At 41.3% G+C, this 22,219-nt stretch overlaps 1 protein-coding gene across 2 annotated transcripts; it reads right to left on the bottom strand.

Moving 5' to 3' along the window:
- Positions 1-321: 321 nt before the first annotated feature.
- GPRC6A (G protein-coupled receptor class C group 6 member A) lies at positions 322-18,808 on the bottom strand. Of its 2 annotated transcripts, none has more exons than XM_073337136.1 (6): positions 18,471-18,808; positions 13,227-13,530; positions 10,162-10,371; positions 7,079-7,291; positions 5,887-6,010; positions 322-2,940 (listed from the first exon to the last, which is right to left on the bottom strand). In XM_073337136.1, exons 1-6 carry the CDS (start codon positions 18,662-18,664, stop codon positions 1,817-1,819), a joined length of 2,169 nt encoding a protein of 722 aa, XP_073193237.1. In that variant the 5' UTR covers positions 18,665-18,808; the 3' UTR covers positions 322-1,816. The 2 variants fall into 2 exon arrangements, with proteins under 2 accessions (XP_073193237.1, XP_073193235.1); XM_073337134.1 differs by having other exon boundaries at positions 9,544-10,371.
- Between the last annotated feature and the right edge of the window lie 3,411 nt (positions 18,809-22,219).

Consider the following 22,219-nt stretch of genomic DNA (forward strand, 5'->3'; position numbering starts at 1 on the left):
CACACCTGGCCTCGTCCTCAACCACATTCAGGTTTTAGACAATACGATATTTTGCCTATCTTCATAAAATACATTGAGATGTATATGTGGAAAGCATTGGGGCTTTCTATGTTTGTTTTGTGTTTGTACAGTACTTTGCATAATAGGGTCCTGGTCCATGACTAGGGCCCCATGGCACTATGGAAATACAACTAATAATAATTAATAATAAATTGGAGCTAAATATTATTTTTATTCAAAGCTGAGCAAAAGTTCCACGGGAGAGATAAGGAAATAAAGCAAACAAACACCGTTTTAAATAATACATTTTATTACATTAATCATATCATTTTCTTATATGTTCAAGATATTCTAATCTTAACATTTCTGAAAGCAACATACATATATGCCTACAGTGGTCTATCCAATTGCTTCCTTTGACTGGCCAGATGCTAAAAAATGACCAGCATAGTATGAGCTTTGTTTTTCTCTTTTTCATGAGTTTTGCTGTTGCAGAAGCAGCTAAACTCCAGCAATTTCAGATTTACAATACAAAATGTTTTACATTCAGAACAGAACTCTTAACACATTGCTGCTCATACATGACAATCATATATACATATATACTTTTAATCAGGCTCAAATTGTACTCACAATTGCTCATTCCTGTACATAAATTGCACCCATATAATTCACACTCATAAATGAGTGTACATTTTCATGTCAAAATCACTGTATAGCATATGCTTATTGTTGAAAGGGATCTATAATAAGAAAAATAACATACCGCATTACCTATTTTAGCACAAAAATCAAAGGTTTGTTTTAATATACACTGTTAAAACACTACAAAAGTACAATATAAAAGTATTCATTTTCATGTTTAGTAGATTGTGAATAAAGATGTAAGTAAAATGACACTGGAATCAGTGGGCTTGATTTTGATCTTCTTTGTCTTCAAGTTACTTAGATTTATGGCAGTAAAAGTGAGAATCAGGCCCACTATCCAAAAGTTATATTTACAAAATCTGTGTAATTTTGGACTACCATTGTGTAGAAGTTAAAATATAAAGTGATATTTTCCAATTTTGCAGGTTAATGGTATAACTAAGTATTCTTTACAATCTTATTTAATTTCAGTCAAACTTTGTGCTATTGCTTGGTGTCAGAAAGAGTTCATTGTTGTTTTTCTTTCAAGATCTGACTTCTTTACTAGTATTATAAAAGCTAAAATTTTCATGACATTTTTCATTGATCCCAGCCATCGAATGATTTATCCAAATGAGATAGGGGAATTCTTTAGTGTTGAAGTAAGTGCTATTATCATGTTTTAACACAGTGTTTTCCCTTATTTGGAAAAGGTCAACACCTCTGGACAAGCAATCTGGGACAGGTTCTCCTGACACGGTCTTCCCTCCTCATGCATAGGAGTTACAGCCTTGTGTGGGAGGATTTGTGGGAGAGAAGGGGACTGACAATAAATGCAGATAGAGAACTGTGGGGAAGGCTTTCATTTTTGCTACAGGCCTGTCTCTTTGACTTTGGTTACTTATCACGCTGGTGTCTGAGCATTTTCCACTCTCCTCTTTCTGCCTGAGGATAGGATGTGATGGTTGGTGGTGTTTTGTTTTTGTGTTGGGTTATTATTGTTGTTTGGGGCAGGGGGAAGCTTCTCCTGAACTGTCATACCAATATGCAGCTGTTTATGCATCCTAGAAGGCCACATCCCCTGTGGGCTGGACAAGGCCTTGGGGAGAGCCAAGGGGCAGGAGACCTTGAGAAGATCTGGCTTACTGAAGTTACTCTTTCCTTATCTAGCTACTCCAGTGCTACACAGTCATATGCTAGACAATCTCTTCCTTGATATTGGTCCAGCAGCATTTTTCGGAGGAACTTTCTCTCTTATCAGACTATGTTTGGAGACTTCAAAGTGGCAGTTGCCATTCACAGAGTTTTTTTCAGATTTACAACAAGAGTTTGTGATGGGATATTGGGGGTTTGTACAGTTAGACTCCAAAGAAATTTGGTTAACAGTAAGGCTGCCTACACTTTTGGAAGAATAATTGTAAATTATTTCAAGAAATGCAGATTTTGTGTTTGTTTCTTGCTTATAAAGAATGATGTAGCACTTAGGAAGGAAGTTGCAGCATAGAATTCCATAATTTGATATTAAAATAACAGTGATCTCAACTGCTGGCCGGTATTTACCGAACGTAGTTGTATAGACAGGGATGAATGTAATCCAAGCTATGAAGTAAATGAGCATGCCAAAGGTTATGAATTTAGCTTCATTGTAATTCTCAGGTAATTTCCTGCCTTTAAAGGCAAATATGAAGCAAATGAAGGCCAGAGCAGCTATGTAGCTTAATATGACCCCAAAAGCCACAATAGAACCTTCATTACATTCCAGTATAATAACTCTTCGAATAAAGAATTTTTGCTCAACAAATGGGCTTCTAAATATTACCCAAAAAGTGCAAATGACAACTTGAATTCCAGTGCAGGTGACCACAATAGGAATAGGTTTGTAGAGACACTTCAGAAAATTCTGTAATTTGGGATCAAAGCTGAAGGCCAGTAAAATTTTCAGTGACTTCATTAAAATACACGAGATGCAGAGTGCAAAGCTGATGCCAAAGAAAGCTTGCCGGCTTTTGCATTTGAATTCCCTTGGCTCACCAATGAAAAAGCCGGTGCTAGCAAAAATGAAGAAGTGGCAGAGGAGAATAACATAACAAACAGTTAAACCACCTGATGCTTTTACGACAGGGGTATCCAGGTTTCTAGTAAATATTGTGCTGATTGCAAAAATCAACACAACTCCAAGGCCAGAGAGGATTATTAGCAAAATAGCAAACCAGTCATTCCAGCTGAGGTATTCAACTATCTTTTTGTAGCATGTAGTACTGTTCACAGGTGCCCAGTGAGTTTTGTTGTTGCACAGAAAGCAGTAATCCATATCTAAAAGGAGAGAAGTGGAGATTACTGAGCAAGACCAAAGTAGCCTGGTTATCAGAGATAGGTGGTTTGTTCTGAGCTCTAGAACAGGACAAATGTTTTATCTGGGACCCAAAATAATACCCTTTAAATTAAACCTGTTACCTCCTGTATACTTGGAACTATCATTCCTTTCAAAATTCTATTTCTTCTGTGTAGGAAACTTCTGAATACCCTGCTGTCATGGTGTGAGACTCACCCCTGCAGTGCCTCCTGCTGGTCTCTCAGGGAATTAGCTCTTCCAGCCTCCAGAGCATCCTCTGCAAGCACCGGTGTCTTGCTTGCTGCTGGGCCCAAGTCCCTCCTGGACCCCAGTGCCCCTTTCAGGTCAGGGTGCTGCCCCCTGGTAGTACTCCCACAGGTCTGGGTCTCCCCTCCCCAGGGAACCCAGAACCCCCTATCCCCACCTTGCCTCAGTATATGGCTACTGCCCAGTTACCATCTAGCCCCCTTTCACTGGGTCAGACTGCAGTTTATAAGCCACTCATCACAGGCAAGGGGGGGGGGGTTGAACCTGCTGCCTCTGCCTACCCGTGGGCTGCCCCCTGCAACCCTAGTACTCTTTGTGGTCTTACCCTAAGCCTGCAGGGTTTCCAGGCCAGAGCTCCCCAGCTCCTCTAGCTTTCCCCAATCCCTGCTCTACCTCAGGTACACTCCCCAGCAGCCAGGCTCTTCTCCCTCTAAAGGCAGAGAGAGAGTGCCCTCCTCCTTCTGGCTCACTGCCCTCTTATAAGGGGCAGCTGAGCCCTGAATGCACTGGCTACAGCTGTGGCTGCTTGGCCAATCAGCTTTTCCCCAGCAGCAGCCCTCTCCCTGGCTGCTTTTAACCCCTTTGACCACCCCACTACACCTACAGTAACTTTCATTTTACAGACACCTTTTCAAAATACAATAGTGAGGACAGATGCTACTGTAGTTTGCCCTTTAAAAGTCTAACTTTATTGTAACTGGGCTACCTTTTGGCACAGCTCTGTTGAACATACCTGTAAAATTCTTTGCAGAGAAATTTTGCAAATGCTTTGGTTTCTATGAACAGCATAAAAAGAGGGTGGATTGTAGTTTACTGCTGGTTGCTATCAGAATGTTCAAAACGTATGGTATTGAACACTTTCTTAAGCCCACTTCTTTCCTTTTCCTCTTCTACTCTTCACTCCCCATGTTTAAAAGCTTTATTAACACTAGGTACTGGTACTGACAGCAGGTACTGAAGTCCTCATCCTTCGTGCATCTAGGAGATATTATTTTATACCCTAACCTGACAGTACTCCCATTACAGACAAAACATGTGTTTGGTAACCAAAACTAATACCCACAGTACTTATATTCGCAAAAAGAAAAGGAGGACTTGTGGCACCTTAGAGACTAACCAATTTATTAGAGCATAAGCTTTCGTGAGCTACAGCTCACTTCTTCAGATGCATATCGTGGAAACTGCAGCAGGCTTTATATATACACAGAGAATATGAAACAATACCTATTCCCACCCCACTGTCCTGCTGGTAATAGCTTATCTAAAGTGATTTCCAGCACAAATCCAGAAAGGAAGATGATGTCTGTCTGTATCTGTACAAGTTTTTTCATGCAGTTGATAGATTTCCACTCCATACGGCTAAATGCAGTGCCTTGCATAATGCATACTCCGTGTATATATAAAGCCTGCTGCAGTTTCCACGATATGCATCTGAAGAAGTGAGCTGTAGCTCACGAAAGCTTATGCATTATGCAAGGCACTGCATTTAGCCGTATGGAGTGGAAATCTATCAACTGCATGAAAAAACTTGTACAGATACAGACAGACATCATCTTCCTTTCTGGATTTGTGCTGGAAATCACTTTAGATAAGCTATTACCAGCAGGACAGTGGGGTGGGAATAGGTATTGTTTCATATTCTCTGTGTATATATAAAGCCTGCTGCAGTTTCCACGATATGCATCTGAAGAAGTGAGCTGTAGCTCACGAAAGCTTATGCATTATGCAAGGCACTGCATTTAGCCGTATGGAGTGGAAATCTATCAACTGCATGAAAAAACTTGTACAGATACAGACAGACATCATCTTCCTTTCTGGATTTGTGCTGGAAATCACTTTAGATAAGCTATTACCAGCAGGACAGTGGGGTGGGAATAGGTATTGTTTCATATTCTCTGTGTATATATAAAGCCTGCTGCAGTTTCCACGATATGCATCTGAAGAAGTGAGCTGTAGCTCACGAAAGCTTATGCTCTAATAAATTGGTTAGTCTCTAAGGTGCCACAAGTCCTCCTTTTCTTTTTGCGAATACAGACTAACACGGCTGTTACTCTGAAACCAGTACTTATATTGACATGGATGTACTGCAGAACGACCAGGAGGACCCTGTTCTAGTTTTAAGGAGAAGTGATCCAGAGATGCAAACTTAGGCCCTGATCCTATCATTGGATCCACGTGATTAATCCCCTGTTCCCAAGTGGTGCCTTAATGAAGTCAAAAGACATCCACTTACATGGATCCAGTTGTAGAATCAGATCCTAAATTTGGGGCTATTTGGATTGGAGATTTGATTCAGTCCAGAGAGGTCAGGGTTAGATAAAGGGTAAGTTTAGATCTGGGTCTGAATTTTCTTGAAGTTCAAGGGTGTTTGGATCCAGATTTTGGATTCAAGCCATTTCTACCTTAAATAGAACCATCTATGATAGCAGGACTGTCTCACAAACCCAGTGAATTGGGGCATCTAATCACCTTAGCTTTGGAAGAACTGATTTAAAAGAAATAATTTAAACTGAGTTGTGTGCCGAATACTCCTGCCCTGTGTATTTATGGCACTGAATGTAGACAAATATATTTATCTCATTACAATTCTTTTCCAGGTTGCCAAAACATATATTGTACATGAATAAAACAAATGTTTTATCTGGATCCTAATTAATTACCCGTCTGATTAGTGTAATGGTCTTCTGGGCAGTTCACACACTCATAGCAGCATGTGTGTGGACTGGCTGAAACCTTCTTCATTTGCCCTGGTCTACATTTCCTGGAGCATGTTGATTTAACTTTCTGCAATGTTATGGAGAAAACAAACAAAACACAAATGAGGCACATCTAGAACACATCTAGAACATTCTACAGTTTGATCAAACTCTTTGCTATTAAACAACATTTTAATGCAACCTATGAATGACTCTGTAAAAATTGCATTGTAGGGCTCCATGTTTATTGTCTCCATACTTTCTATATGTACTCATTTTAGAAGTAAAAAGATGGGGGAGTTTCTAACTGATAATCTTGCAAATCCCATAAGTCATTTTTTTAATGGGACTTGGGCTTCTAAGTCATTTTGATGCTTTTGAAAATTTGACCCGGATTCTGACCTTTGGGTACTTTCTTTATCATCATCATCAGTAATAAAGGTTTATATCAGATTAGGTGTTCAGTCTCAGCTGGGCAATCAAATTTTGCCCTCCGTGTCATCTGGCAACTCCACTGAAGATAATAATGTTGTCCAGATGTAACTGATTGGGATTGTTTCCCGCACAATCCCCAAAAACAGCAATGGGGTTGGACAACAGTTCTATCGATAAGGCACCAGAGGGAACACAATTTTAGCACACGCTCTTTTAGCTGTGTTGACTCTGGGGCTAGTAGAAGCAAAGAGCAACAAAGGATTATTTTGTCACTAGAGTGATCATAAACAAAAGGAATAGATGTGTTGCATAAGACGTTGACATTTCTACATAATTACTTTTTAAATTAGAACCACACTATCAACAGAAGTTTTAGGACAGATGTAACTTGTAAACTGTGAAATATGAAAGCATCGATAGGAGGAGCTGGATCTCAGTAGTGTTTCAATTGAAATAATTGAGACCATTCTCAGATCAAGGTATTAGAGTAAACAAGGGTGACAGAATTTGTCCCTAAAGTAATGGAGCATTTGAACTCTGACATCCGGGAGGAGTCTTCACTAATAATACTAAGTACATGAGAGGTGAATATTAAATACATACCCCAAGTGCTAGATCCTGCAGGAGAAGGGCAAGGGCATGGAACAAACTTCCCAAACCATATTTTGTTCACTAACAGTTTCACATTTTACAATACAAACACAGTGTGTCCTCCAGATACCTTAAAATTCAAAAACTCTATTTCTTTCTCCTCATCCTTGAAGATGAAGTCATCTTTCTGCAGGTCATATTCTGCTATCTCAGTGATCACCATATGGCCACTGATTTCCTTCCAGAGGAGCACATCATATCCCATGTTAAGATCTCCTTTGGCATCAAAATGAACTTCTTTTTCATTGTCAGTGAATGTTACTTTTTTAAGTTCTTCAAGCAGCTGAAGCAGTAAAAATAAGAAAACACAACAATATCATTTCAGTTTGGTAAAATTGATATAGTTTATCATTTATATGGTTGCATAAAGATAAGAAATACTGCTTTTAGGAACATAAAAATCTTAAAATCAGGAGCAGCCATTATGATAATCTCATATGACATACATAACACAGGCCACAGAATTACATTAGGCAGGAGGCCAAACAAGACAATCGTACAGGTCCCTTTTGACCTATATACATAAAAAGCAGTTTTCTTATCATTACTTTATATAGTCACACAAATGCTCATGTTATTGCGTGTCCAGCTTGTGACAATTTGGTACAATGCGGAAAGGAGAAGATCCTGCTGACAAGCAATGGAGAAGGCCTTCAAGAATGATCCTCTTGTACAGAGCTTGTCCTGGCTGATGCCAGCCATTATTGTTCAGCTGTATCTGAGGTAGAGATGGACAGAGTTTAGACTCAGATATGGATCCAGATCCAAACTCTCCCAAAGCTCTGGGATTGTTCAGATCCATATCCAATTCTAATATGTTTCAACTGCGACTCTGATTAAGACAGTCATCTAATGCCATGGTTACAGTATGGGGCCGAGAGGGAATTTTGAAGTTAACAACTTTTCAAGTCATTACATTTTCTTATACAAACATCTTCTACTTGAATAAAATCAAAGAACCATTCTTTCAAATGCAAACGTGTTAGGCCAGTTTCTGCTCTCAGTTACACTAATGTAACTGTAACTTCATTGATGCTACACTGGTGTAAGTGCAAAGTTTATCTTTAATGGAGTTATGCCTAATTTTCACTGGTGTGTGTGAGAGGAGCATCAGGCCCTAAGTTACTAAGAAGCTGAGGGCAAAGTTTCAAAAGCAGCCTTTAACTTTGGGTGCCTCGGGTTTTTTGACGTCCAACTTGAGTGCCTAGAAATCCAGATGAAATCAGAACTCAATTCCTCTGAAAATCAGGCCTTTGATGTCTTATGCAAGGTACCCAGAAACAGAGAAATCCCAAATTAGAGACCACTTTTGAATAATTATCTCTTTCTGATTTGTCTAGGATCATATGTCAACTGGAACCAGTTACTTGCAAAGACTGAATCTCCACTGACCTTGTGGTTTCTCAGTACAGGGAGATGTGCTAAAGATTCCGTTTCAGCCTAAACTTTGAATATGCCTGCTTGTGGGGCTTAAGCATGAACCCTGAAGGATACATTTTCAAAGCAGTGCATATTTAGTCAACTCTCGCAACTCCCTCTATGTCTTGGACTCTAAACAGGTTTATTCAGATGCCATATAGGTTTTGGACTATAAATTCAGCTCTGATATGAATGCAATTCCACTGCAGTTAATAAAGTTGTAGCCACTTATACCAGGTCCTTTGTGTTTACAAGTGTATGTAAAAAGTTGATGTTTTCTTCAATCTCTATCTTGGTTTGACCTGCCCTGACCTGGGATAACAGGTCACAACAGGTCAGGGTGCTTCAGAGTTTGTTTGCCTTTTAAATGAGCTTTGTTTAACTATCTCAGTAAAAGTGTGTAGAAGTGAATAGGCCTGACCAGGCACTTCAGGTAAAAGGTCAGGTCAGGTTTATTTGTCTGATTTCTCCTGCTCTTTCCCTACTCTACCCACACCCCAAAACAGATGGGTATTAGGCAGAATACTTCACCCATCCCAAATACACCAGGGCCTGCTTTCCCTGCCATTCACTCCAGTGTAAAATCAGGATTAACACATACACACACACAAAAGAATGGTTCGCTTCAGTTTGACTTTCAGGTGACGGTTCATGTCAGATGAAAGACAACTGAACCCAGGGAAGATGGAAGTAATGTTGGGAGAAAGTGGTAAATGCTTTGAAGAACTTCCTTCTTCTCTAATAATCGTCAAGAGCATCCACTGCATATTGTTAAATTGGTATGCAGCCTCTGGGTTTTTAGTACCTGGGAGATGTTCAGATACTAAAGTAGTGGCTGTTTACCTTCTTAAAAATTTAATTGATTAGATCGTTCTGGTTGTATCTAAGATGTCTGACCAATCTCTAGTATACAAACTTTGGTTTAAATTGGCACAGCAGTGGTGAAGGAAGGACTAAACGTACCTCAATTCAGGGAACAGATTTCTGGTGGGAGAGAGTAGGTTACATAGTAACAAGAGGACAGAAGTGCACAGCTAGTGAATATGGGCAACAAAGAAGAACTAGGGAATGAATGGTGTTCATAGAGGAGGAAATGCAGAAGTATCATAAACGTACTTCCCAGGGGGCAAAAGCAACCGGATTCTTGCAGTCTCTGTCTTTGCACTGCTCCCGTACAGCATATGCAATAGCATGGACTGCGAGCATAGTACTCTGGATAAATCCTGGCTCAATGTTGGCCATCAGAAAATCATCTCTCCAGATCTGACTGCGTATCCCAGCCTGGTAGATCAGATTCTCCTGAGAATAATTTGAAATGCACTTGTTCAAATCCTGGTCCTCCACATGTGCGCAGGTTGACAAAAGTACGCTATATTCTTTTAAGAACATGTTGTTTTCAGTGGCTTGCAAATGCAGGGTTTTCAAGAAATCATGAAAAGTAGACATGTTTTCACTTTTATATGCAAATCCCACAACTGTTCCAAGGTGCTTGATGTTGGGAATGCTAGTAATCTTGACGGCAGCTGACCAGTTATCACTTGCAATCCAGATTTTATGTATGTTCCTCTCAATTGCTTTTTTAAATAGTTTTGTCACATGGAATTGTCTGAGAAAGACAACAATTACATTTACTCTGGTTTCCTTGACAATCTTCTCGAGTGCTTGATTAACTTTGGCATTAATGGTGCCATCAGAGAGATAGGCTGGCAACATTTCTTTAAAAGCGATACAGACCTTGTTCGCCATGGCCTGTATCCCAAAGCTCTCCAGAGCAGAACGCCCATAGTCATCATCGGTGGCTATTAATCCAATCCAGTTCCATCCAGACCTGTGGATCAAGCGGACCATTCCTCGCGTCTGATAAAAATCACTAGGCACAGTGCGTAAAAAGGAAGGAAAGCGGATTTTGTCACTGAGGATTTCAGCGCTTGATGCGTGACTAACCTAGGAAGGGACAGAACATTTCGGTTACAGAAACTGTGAATTCTGAGTCGATGCCAAGGGATCCAAAGCTATAAAAATTGCTCTTTGAACATGTGCTTTGTACTAAAGGTTTAATCCTCAGGTGTGCCAAGTTTGAGCCTGATGCAGCTGAGGATGGGAGAGGCAAAGGTGGCTCTAAGCCATCTTTGTGCCTCCCCCAATCCTGGGGCTGGCTGGGGGCTTCAGAGACATTTCCAGCAGCCCAGGATCACCCAGTTCATCACACTCCACCTCCACCCTGTCATAACCTGGACCTCCCTCCTCCCTACCCCTTTCCTGTCCCCAACATTCCCAGTCTGCTAGACAATTGGAGTGGGTGATACAAAGCCTGCTGAGGATTCCTCCATGTCAGGGGAAAGATGAGCTGACTATTTAGGGCTGGTGTGAGGACTCTGGGCCAGATTCATAAAGGTATTTAAAGAACTAAAGACGCAGACAAGTGCCTAGTGGGATTTTCAACAGTGCCTAGGCACCTATCTGCATCTTTAGGCATCTAAATACCTTTGCAGTTCTGATCCTTTGTCCTATTCTGGTAGCACAAAGGGATCTTAATGATGGCTGAGGATCTGGTTTTAAAAGAAGAAATGACAACTACACTAGTACTGTCATTTTATTTTACAGATAAACTTTGTTCAGATGACATCAACCTCCTATTAAAAGACGTTAATCAAAATTTTTGGAAGTATTCAAATAGTTACTTTTCAGACTCTTGGTATCCTTAGTCTTTGTAGGGCAACACTATCATCAAGCCTGGCAGAACAATTTGCACAGATACATATTCATTTATCAGAACTTTAATTAATTTAAAAAATATATACAATCTCAATATCTACTGGAGGAACATCCCTGAGAAAATAGTAGCAAATAGTTGGAAAGTGTAGTCCCAGAAAGAGTGAGACAAATTCTTTTATAAAACTGGTTGATGCACTGATGCCATGGAATATAACTCGGATATCTATGAGTGGAAAAGTTTAACTTAAACCAAAGTAGCTTTTAATCCGTTTGTCTTTTGGGATTTTCCTTTGCACATATTCCTTTGCACATAATATTGGCATCTTAACTGTCACAATAAATCCAAACTTGCCAACAAGGGAAGGATGACCAGGCTGCTTGATACCAACTATTACAATTGTTAGCTGATTATAGAAATTAGTGATGGGAAAAGCCTCTATTAGGTCATCTTTCCCATTCCCCTGTGCCAATGTATGATTTGTTCCTATAACCTGCCTATTGATTAAGATGAAGTTTAGGATCAATTTAATATATGCTACGTGCCCAATAGGGGAATTGGAGAACATGATCCCTTCCTATCATTGCAGAAGGAGGGATTTAGTGATCTTATATATCTTATTCCTAGCTCTCTAATTACTATGTCCTATCCTATAGTCAAAGTGATGTGTTCCGTACTGTTAGCAGTGCATTCAGGACTAGATCCTGGCCCCAACTCCACCCCTTTTGCACCACTGGAGCATCCCAAAGGCAGGTACTGAAGCATGCGCCTAAATTTAAACATGTGAGCAGTCTCTGTGATTCCATTCCAGTCTCATGGATTCCATGTCAGGGACGTAGAAGGATATTTGGCTGCAGGGAGGATGTGGCTGGAGCACCACGTGCTCCACCAATCCTTGGATGCTCTACGGAACGGGAGAGGAGAATTTCCAGATTTATCCCCAAACTAGGTCTTCGTCTTTTTCCAGCACAGGACAAGACACTAACATAGTCACCCAAGACCAAGTGAGACACCCATTGATTCAGTGAGCTTTGGATCAGGCCCTCAGTTTCCCCAGCCCCTCTAGTTAGACAGATTGGGCCAAATCATCATGTGCCACTGCTCTGTGGTTTAGAGGGCAAATGAACAACTCCCTTCAGAGCTCTGGCTTTATGCCCTTCCATTGAACGACTGAAAGAGAGTGACTGCAGTGTCAGCGCTGGCAGGTTGCCACCCAAGTTCCCTCTAAGCTGCGCAGCCATGCCGCCACGTAGCAGCCTATTAAATGCCACGCAGGCACTCAGGGCTGCAGTGGGGAGAGGCGCCCCTCCCTGCCGGCCGCAGCCCAGCCCCGCCCCGGACCTGCGCTGGGGGAGAGGCTCCTATCCTGCGGCCCCAACCTGAAGCTGCTGCGGTGGGGAGAGGTGGGGAGAGACGCTCTCCCCCAGCCCCCGGACCTGCTGCGGCTGGGGGGGAGAGGCGCCCCTCCCCCAACCTCAGCTCGCGGTGCCCCAAACCTGCCATAGCTGCGGGAGAGGTGCCCCAACCCAGCCCAGCCCAGCCTGGACCTGCTACAGACGGGGAAGAGGTGCCCCTCCCCCCGGCCCCAGCCCAGCCCCGTACCTGCCATGGTGGGGAAAGGGGCCTCTCCCCCTCAGCCCAGGTGCTGTGGTGGGGAGAGAGAGCGGGGGGAGTCCTCTCTCCCCGCCATAGCCCTGGGGCAGCCTGCACCCCAAACCTCTCATCCCTGTCCCCACCCCATAGTCCACACCCCCAGCCTGAGCCCTCACGCCCCAGCCCTGATCCCCCTCCCACACTGCAAACCCCTCGGTCCCACCCCCACTACGTGAACTTTGTTACGTGCACCAATATGGAGGTGATAGTGCACATCACAAAATTCATTTTGAACATGCATGGGAAAAATTAGAGGGAACCCTGAAGCACTTTCCCTCTTTGATTCCTGAAGACAACAGATAGTCTTTGGGCCAAATCCCACTCTGGCATAAGCATGTGCAACTATCATTCATTTCAATTGGCGCAGCACCTACTTATACCACTCCTACATTTGGTCCTCTATTCAAAATAAAAAATACTGCCCCAAACTTACCAGTGGGATTAGTTGCAAATTCAATATCCTTGAAACTGCCATTGCTATTTCAGAGTAGCTGGATCCTATGACAGCCTTAATTCTTGGTATGTAGTCTGAATAGTTACACTTGTATTCTACTGTGTCCTTGGAAGCATTGAATTTAGCCAGGAACCTCAAAGCTGCTCCCATGGCTTTTGTAACTTCTGCACAAGTGTCATAGATTTCATAGCCCAGTATAATTCCAGATAACAGAGTTGAATTGTTGATCATTTCAATGGCATGTATCATCGCAAGAGTCTGAAGAAACACTTGAATTTCGAAACTGTCATGAAACAGAATTGTTACTTTAAGTAAAGATTTGCAGAATCAAGGCTGGAACAAAGGCAGTTCCCAACCCTCGTCTTTAGCCCCTGACATTTACTAAAATGAAATGTCAAAATTGTTATTATGTGTGATTTGTTTGGTTTGGGAGGAAAATATTAAATTTAGATTGTTTTGTCTCACATTCAAATGTGAGATTTAGGAAGCCAACACAAAACCTTTAATACAATGTAAATAAGAATTAGCATGTCATGGAGAAGCAGAATATACCTTGCTACTCAATTGTCAAACTATATACATTAATCAGCCAGATTCCCAGCTGGTGTAAATCAGCAGAGCTCTGTTGAATTCAGAGCTCTCTGCTAATGTACATCACCTGAGGATTTGGGCATAATTTTCTATTTGAAGCATTATCCTTAAACATACGCCTGAAGAGAAAGTATTTTTTCATACGATGCACAATTAACCAGTGGAACTCATTGCTGTGGGATGTTGTGATGGCCAAAAATATAACTGTTTAAAAAAGAGCTAGATAAGTTCATGGAGAATAGGTTCATCAATGGCTATTAGCCAAGATGGTCAGAGATGTTTGGGTGACCCTAAACCTCTGACAGCTAGAAGCCGGGAGGGGAAGATGGATGGATCTCTCCAAAATTGCCTTGTTCTGTGCATGTCCCCTGAATCTCTGGTACTGGCCACTGTCTGAGACAGGATACTGGGCTAGGTGGACCATTGGTTTAACCTAGTGTGTCAGCTGTTATGTTCTTATGGTCTTAAACAGAAAAGAGAAAAGACTCTAGGGAAATAAACATTTCTGAGACCCAATCTGAAACCCATATAGCATTTGGGTGGATGATCTTAAGGCCTGATCCAAAGCCCACTGAAGTCAGTGGAAAGATTCCCATTGGATCAGACACTTAATCATAAGTAGCGATGTACAAAATATTCACAATAACACTACCTCATCTCCACACTTGGCCAAGCTTTGAGTGAAGCTGGAATCAATTTCAAGTGGACCTGGGACAATTTATGATTTTACATCAAAATTGATCAAAATTTGAAATGTTGTATAACTGTGAAGCAAAACCAGGTGACACCTGAATATTTCAACTGCTTTGCACTTTTAGATTTTGTGTTCTTTTGAACCTAGAACTCAAAGTGAAAATTGAGGGTTTGTACCAGGATTTAAAAAAAAAAAAGCATGAAGGAAAACTACTCGGTCTGACAAAGTCGTAGTCATAAACAGCCACTAGGAGTATTATGAATAGAACATTAACAAACAGCAAAATAAATGCATAAATTAAGTAGGTGTTTGAAGTGTGTAAAATTATAATCCATTTTCATGTAAAAAATATGTATTTGAAACCCAAATAATGTGTGTTTGAAACATAAAGTACTGGTTTTTCTTTATCATTTATATATTCAAAATGAGATCCTTGAAATAGTATTTTATTGAATTTCATAAAAGACCCAGAGTGGGATTTTGAAGAGTACCTAATGAATTAGGAGCAAATAGCTTTCAATGGGACAAGTGCTCCTAACTCCCTCAGGTGCTTTTCAAAATTCTGCCCCAAATCTATAGCCAGATACTGAAGCTCTTCACTAATCAAAGTTCTCAGTGGGTACTTTTGCTGAATAAGGACTGAGCAAGGATATTAAGATTCAGGCTGCAAAAGTGAAAATCATAGAATCATAGAACTGGAAGGGACCTCAATAGGTCATTTAGTCTGGTCTGAAGCAGGACTAAGTATTACCTAGACTAGGGATCGGCAACCTTTGGCACTTGGTCCACCAGGGTAAGCCCCCTGGCAAGCCGGGCCGGTTTGTTTACCTGCCGCGTCCATAGGTTTGGCCAATCGCAGCTCCCACTGGCCACTTCACCACTCCAGGCCAACGGGGGCTGCAGGAAGCGGCACGGGCCCAGGGATGTGCTGGCTGCCACTTCCCGCAGCCCCCATTGGCCTGGAGTGGCAAACCGCAGCCTGTGCGAGCTGCGATCAGCTGAACCTGCAGATGCGGCAGGTAAACAAACCAACCCGGCCCACCAGGGGGCCTACCCTGGTGGGCTGCATGCCAAAAGTTGTTGATTCCTGACCTAGACCATCCTTGTCATGTATTTGTCTACCTATTCTTAAAATCCTTCAATGGTGATTCCACAACCTCCCAAGGTAATTTGTTCCAGTGCTTGATTATCCTTGCAGTTAGGAATTTTTTCCTAATATCTATCCTAAATCTCCCTGGCTTCAATTTAAGCCCATTACTTCTTGTCTGCCCTCAGTGGATAAGGAAAACAATTTATCACCCTCCGCTTTATAACAAACTTTTACGTACTTGAAACGTCTTATCATGTCTCCCCCGCAGTCTTCTCTTCTCTAGCCTAAACAAACCCTTCCCCCCCACCCAATCTTTCCTCATAAGTAATGTTTTCTAACACTTTAATAATTTTTGTTGCTCTCCTCTGGACTCTTCTCCAACTTGTCCACATCTTTCCCAAAGTGTGGTGCCCAGAAATGGACACAATACAGCAGCTGAGGTCTTATCAGTGCTGAGTAGAGTGGAAGAATTACTCCTTGTGTCTTACTACACTCCTGCTAATACATCCCAGAATGATGTTTGCTTTTATTGCAACACTATTACATTGTTGCAACATATTCAGTTTGTGGCCCACAATAACCCCAGATCTTTTTCTGCAGTACTACTTCCTAGGCAATCATTTCCCATTTTGTATTTGTGTAATTGATTATTCCTTCTGATATGTAGTACTTTGCATTTGTCTTTATTGAATTTCATCCTATTTATTTCAGACCATTTCTCTAGTTTGTCAAGATCATTTTAAATTCTAATCCTGTCCTCCAAAGCACTTGCAACCCCTCCCAGCTTGGTATCATCTGCAAACTTTATTTGTGTACTCTGTGTGCCATTATCCAAATGAAGATATTGAATAGAACTGGATCCACACTCCCTGCACACACCCCTTGATATGCCCTTCCAGCTTGACTGTGAACCATTGATAACTACTCTCTGAGTATGGTTTTCCAACCAGTTGTGCACCCATCTTATAGTAGGTTTGTCTAGGCTGTATTTCCCTACGTTGCTTATGAACAGGTTAGGTAAGACAGTATCAAAAGCCTTACCAAAGTTGAGAAATATCATATTATCTACTGCTTTCCCCCACTCCTGTCCACAAGATTTGTTACCCTGTCAAAGAAGATTATTAGGTTGGTTTGATATGATTTGTTCTTGATCAATCCATGTTCACTGTTACTTATTACCTTATCTTCTAGATGCTTACAAATTGATTGTTTGACAATTGATTATTTGTTCCATTATCTTTCTGCATACCGAAGTTAAGATGGCTGATTTATAATTCCCTGTGTTGTCCTTATTCCCCTTTTTATCGATAGATAATTTTCCAGTCCTCTGGGATCTTTCCCAGTCTCTGCGAGATCTCAAAGATAATTGCTAATGGCTCACAGATCTCTTCAGCCAGTTCCTTAATCAGTCTAGAATGTATTTTGTCAGGCTCTGCCGAGTTGAAGACATCTAACTTGTCTACTTGTTCTTTCCCTATTTGAGCCTCAGATCCTGTCCCATTTACACTGATATTCACTTTGTTAGTCGTCCAATCACTGATAACCCGTTTGGTGAAAACTGAAAAGAAAAAGGCATTTAACATTTTGGCCATTGCTGTGTTTTCTGTTATTGTCTTTCCCTTGTCATTGAGTAATGGTCTACCTTGTCCTTGGTCTTCTGCTTGCTTCTAATGTATTCGTAAAATGTTTTTTTATTACCCTTTATGTCTCTAGCTAGTTTAAGCTCATTTTGTGCCTTGGCCTTTCTCATTTTGTCCCTACATGTTTGTGTTGTTTTTTTAATATTCATCCTTTGTAATTTGACTTAGTTTCCACTTTTTGTGTGACTCTTTTTTGAGTTTCAGGTCATTGAAGATCTCCTGGATAAGCTGGATAAGCCAGCGCGGTCTCTTCCTATCTTGCCTACTCATTTGGATAGTTTACTCTTCTGCCTTTAATAATGTCTCTTTTAAAAACTGCCATCTCTTCTAAAGTTTTTTTCCCCATTAGACTTGATTCCCATAGTATCTTACCTATCAATTCTTTGAGTTTGCTAAAATTGTCCTTCTTAAAGTCCATTTTCTTTACTCTGTTTTTCTCCTCCATCATTCTTTACAATCATGAACACTATCCTTTCGTGATCACTTTCACCCAAGCTGCCTTCCACCTTCAAATTCTCAACCAGTTCCTCCCTATTAGAATCAAATCTAGCACAGCCTCTCCCCTAGTCAATTTCTCCACCTTCATTAAAAAGAATATACTATAATTTAGAACATATACAATCTAGAGTGCTGGCCAGTACAACATGTTCAAATGATATATTATTATATGGCCAGTACTTAAGATGTAAGGTACTACTATAGGTTGTCAGCAAGGTACTACGATGGATTGTAAGCTCTTTGGAACAAGGACTGTCTATTTGTTCTGTGTTTGTACAGGACCCCAAAACAGTGGGTCCTGGTCCAGGACTAGAGTTCTTAGGCACTACTGATAATAAATAATAATACATTAGAGTACTGTTTAAGCAAATAAAAACAAATCAGAGCTAAAATTATAATTGAAATGAAAAAGATTGCTCATCCCCAACCTCCAATGCCATTTGCTTCCAGGGGTAAATAGATCCAGGTGATCAGAGGAAGAGTCATCCCCAAGTTCAACTGGTCACAGTATCTTCTGGGGAGCATATTATTACACTACACTGTGCTATGCACCCCCCCCCCCCTTACTGGGAGGATTCAGAAGACTAACCTGTTTTTAAGAAATAATTATTCAGAAATGCAATTTATCAAGCATTTTTGGTGTCTGCTCATGAGTAGTTTCAGTTATATCGTCTCGGTATTTCATTTGTATTATTTGCAGTGTTACTCACCCAGCACAATTCTGAATCACTGGTCTCATGGGGTGTTCTTCTGGATGTAGCATTTTGCCATGAACTGCAAACAAACCTCCAATGACAATGTCCCCAGGAGAACTGGCACCCACAAAATTGTCAGCATTCTGGCAAGAGTGGGTGACATCAAAGCTGATCACAAAGCAGGGGATCAACAAAGCAACTAATGCCATGTTTCTGTTTCACTTGCTTACTAGCTGCCTTGAGTCAATTAAGCTAGCTACAGTGCCAACAACACTGTTCCTATTTCACCTGTAAACAGTAGCAAAAGAAAAGGGCTGCACTGAAAGCTCGTCACACCTCACCAGATGCCTGTGTTTAGTTCAAATGGCTCATGGTATTTCCCTGATGCCACTAATGCAATACTCTTACAAACAGCTGAGAGAGAGCCCTGAAATAGATTTAATAAAATAGATGGGATGTTGGGCACAAAAATTCTGTGTACTTACAGTAATATATTATTGGGCTGTATATGAAACATATGTCAAATATTTTGATGTAAATTTGGAATACTCTGTAAAAGCATATCCTGAATATCTTCTAACCCAAGGCATATGAATCTCAAACCATGTAAAATACTAGTAGAAATACCATGTCCAAAATTTTGTCACAAAAAGCTTTAAAGGCCTGATTCAAAACCCATTGAAGATATTGGAAAGAGTCCCATTGACTTCAGTGGGCTTTGGAGCAGTCCCTGAAAGAAGAAGTTGTTTCCAGACTGCATTTCCTCACAGCCATTTTCTGAGAACTGTTTAACATCTTGGTATAAAATACGTGTTTGGATGGGCTTGATCCAAAGCCCGGCTTCCATTGACTTCAATGGGCTTTGGATCACGTGCTGAGTAAGTAAAGGGCCAGATCATGCCCTCTGCTTTTTGAGCCTGAAAGGCAATAAATCCGTGAAAAACAAGCTGGTCTGAGCTATATTTTGTTAGATGGAATGGGCGTATCATCTCTTCTCTGTTTGACTCTGCAGAAATAACCTCCATGAACATGATGGCTCTGATTGTGAATGGCAGGGAATAGCCACTCTCACCAACAACACTTTCTGCCAAATCCACAGAACTATATCACATGAAATACTTCATGTCAATGGGTAGCCAAATGTACAGCAGAGAGACACTGAACCTCCATGTAAATGTCGCTACCATCAATAATTGCCCATGACTGTGAAAAAAAACCCACGCAAATTAGAAGGTTCATTTTGAAACTCTGTTCTGAATTTTCTGGGCCTTCCTTCCATGGACTTTGTGTGAGGAGGGCATTATTGGACCAATATTTGGAGTGGCAGCCTGGATTTTGTTTTTCCCACCATGATTCTCAGAGTAGTTACACTGCCAATGGTTTTAGTCTGTTGTTGTGCCCTAATCCTTGCTCTGTGGTAAAAGTCACAGAGAAATGTATGCTGTAAACAGTAGCATTCATTTTGGAGAGGTTTTCTGTCAGAAAATCCTCAGGTTGCCAAGGAGGTCATATACCACAGGGATGAATTAAGGAGACCTAAAAAGGCTGTTTCTTGGCTCTACCCAGCTTCAGGTAGATCCCCTCAAGATCCTGCCCACCCCCAAATGTAGTGTGGGTCCTACGCACCCGATGAAGGGGTGTCAGGAGGAGGAGGAAGTTACATACACTCCACTTCTAGAATTTTTGGCCATTTGTATATGATTAGTAGAGATGGGCAATAAATAAATAAATCAATCATGAAATTTTTGAAAATTTTGAAAACATGCTCATTTCAAAGTTGTGGAAACAGAACTGATTTTTTTTTTCGGTTTAGTTCACAAAACGTTTTTATTTAAAATTTTTGTTTTCCAGTTTTCCCTCTCTTTCCCCACCTTTTTTCACCACCCCCTTTCCATTCTGAAAAGGGAAAAAAATGGGCTAAGATGGGAAAAAAACAAAATTTGGATTGTCAGTTTTCATAAACCTCATAAAATTTAGAAAATCATTTTTGATGAAAGTTTATTTTAAAAAGCTATTTTTGATAAAGAAGTATTAATGATTAGCATACTGTTGCTCTCTGTGTGTTCTACAATGGTTGCTCTCTGTTAATGTATCACAACTACTCATTATCCTACTTACTGTGGATCAGTATCCAAGTGATGCTACTGCATCTGATTTGTGTCCATTTATTCTTTTACGTAGAGACTGTCCGGTTTGACCAATGTACATGGCAGAGGGGCATTGCTGGCACATGATGGCATATATCACATTTGTAGATGTGCAGGTGAACGAGCCTCTGATAGTGTGGCTGGTGTGATTAGGCCCTATGATGGTGTCCCCTGAATAGATATGTGGACATAGTTGGCAACGGGCTTTGTTGCAAGGATAGGTTCCTGGGTTAGTGGTTCTGTTGTGTGGTGTGTGGTTGCTGGTGAGTATTTGCTTCAGGTTGGGGGGCTGTCTGTAAGCTAGGACTGGCCTGTCTCCCCAGATTTGTGAGAGTGATGGGTCGTCCTTCAGGATAGGTTGTAGATCCTTGATGATGTGTTGGAGAGGTTTTAGTTGGGAGCTGAAGGTGATGGCTAGGGCGTTCTGTTATTATCTTTGTTGGGCCTGTCCTGTAGTAGGTGATTTCTGGGTACTCTTCTGGCTCTGTCAATTTGTTTCTTCACTTCAGCAGGTGGGTATTGTAGTTGTAAGAATGCTTGATAGAGATCTTGTAGGTGTTTGTCTCTGTCTGAGGGATTGGAGCAAATGCTGTTGTATCATAGAGTTTGGCTGTGGACGATGGATCATGTGGTGTGGTCTGGGTAAAAGCTGGAGGCATGTAGGTAGGAATAGCAGTCATTAGGTTTCCGGTATAGGGTGGTGTTTATGTGACCATCGCTTATTAGCACTGTAGCGTCCAGGAAGTGGATCTCGTGTGGACTGGTCCAGGCTGAGGCTGACGTTGGGATGGAAATTGTTGAAATCGTGGTGGAATTCCTCAAGGGCTGCTTTTCCATGGGTCCAGATGTCATCAGTGTAGCGCAAGTAGAGTAGGGGCATTAGGGGACGAGAGCTGAGGAAGCGATGTTCTAAGTCAGCCATAAAAATGTTGGCATATTGTGGGGCCATGCAGGTACCCATAGCAGTGCCGCTGATTTGAAGGTATATATTGTCCCCAAATGTGAAATAGTTATGGGTGAGGACAAAGTCACAAAGTTCCGCCACCAGGTTTGCCGTGACATTATCGGGGACTCCTTTTGGACTCCTCAGTGTGATGGGATACAGTAGTAGGCTATACCTTTCTAGTGCCCCCTCTGGGAGAGGGTGGGCACAGCTCCTGTCTTGGAGGCTGGAATAAATGCCAGGTGGACTAGGAACTGAATAAAGGGGAAGAGGCAACAGGTTGTGTTGAAAAGTGTATAATCAGGCTAGAGGGAGGTTACCAGTGGAGTTCCTCAAGGATCGTTCTTGCAACCAATCTTAGTCAATATTTTTATTAATGACCTTGGCACAAAAAGGAGTGTGTGGTAATGAAATGTGCTACTGATACAAAGTTGGGAGGCATTGTCGACACAGAGGAGGATCGGAATATTACTCAGGGAGATCTGGATGACCTTGAAGACCAGATTGACAGAAATGGGATGAAATTATCATGCACTTAGGGTCTAATAAGAAAGAATTTCTGCTCCAAGAAGGAGGCTCATCAATTTTAAGCAACAGAGAAGGAGAGAGACCTAGGTGTGTGGGTCAATCAGTGACTATGAGCCAACAGTGTGATGCAACTGTAAAAACAGCAA

Source organism: Lepidochelys kempii, chromosome 3 (assembly GCF_965140285.1).
Source record: "Lepidochelys kempii isolate rLepKem1 chromosome 3, rLepKem1.hap1, whole genome shotgun sequence".
In the NCBI taxonomy this organism is placed as follows: domain Eukaryota; kingdom Metazoa; phylum Chordata; order Testudines; family Cheloniidae; genus Lepidochelys; species Lepidochelys kempii.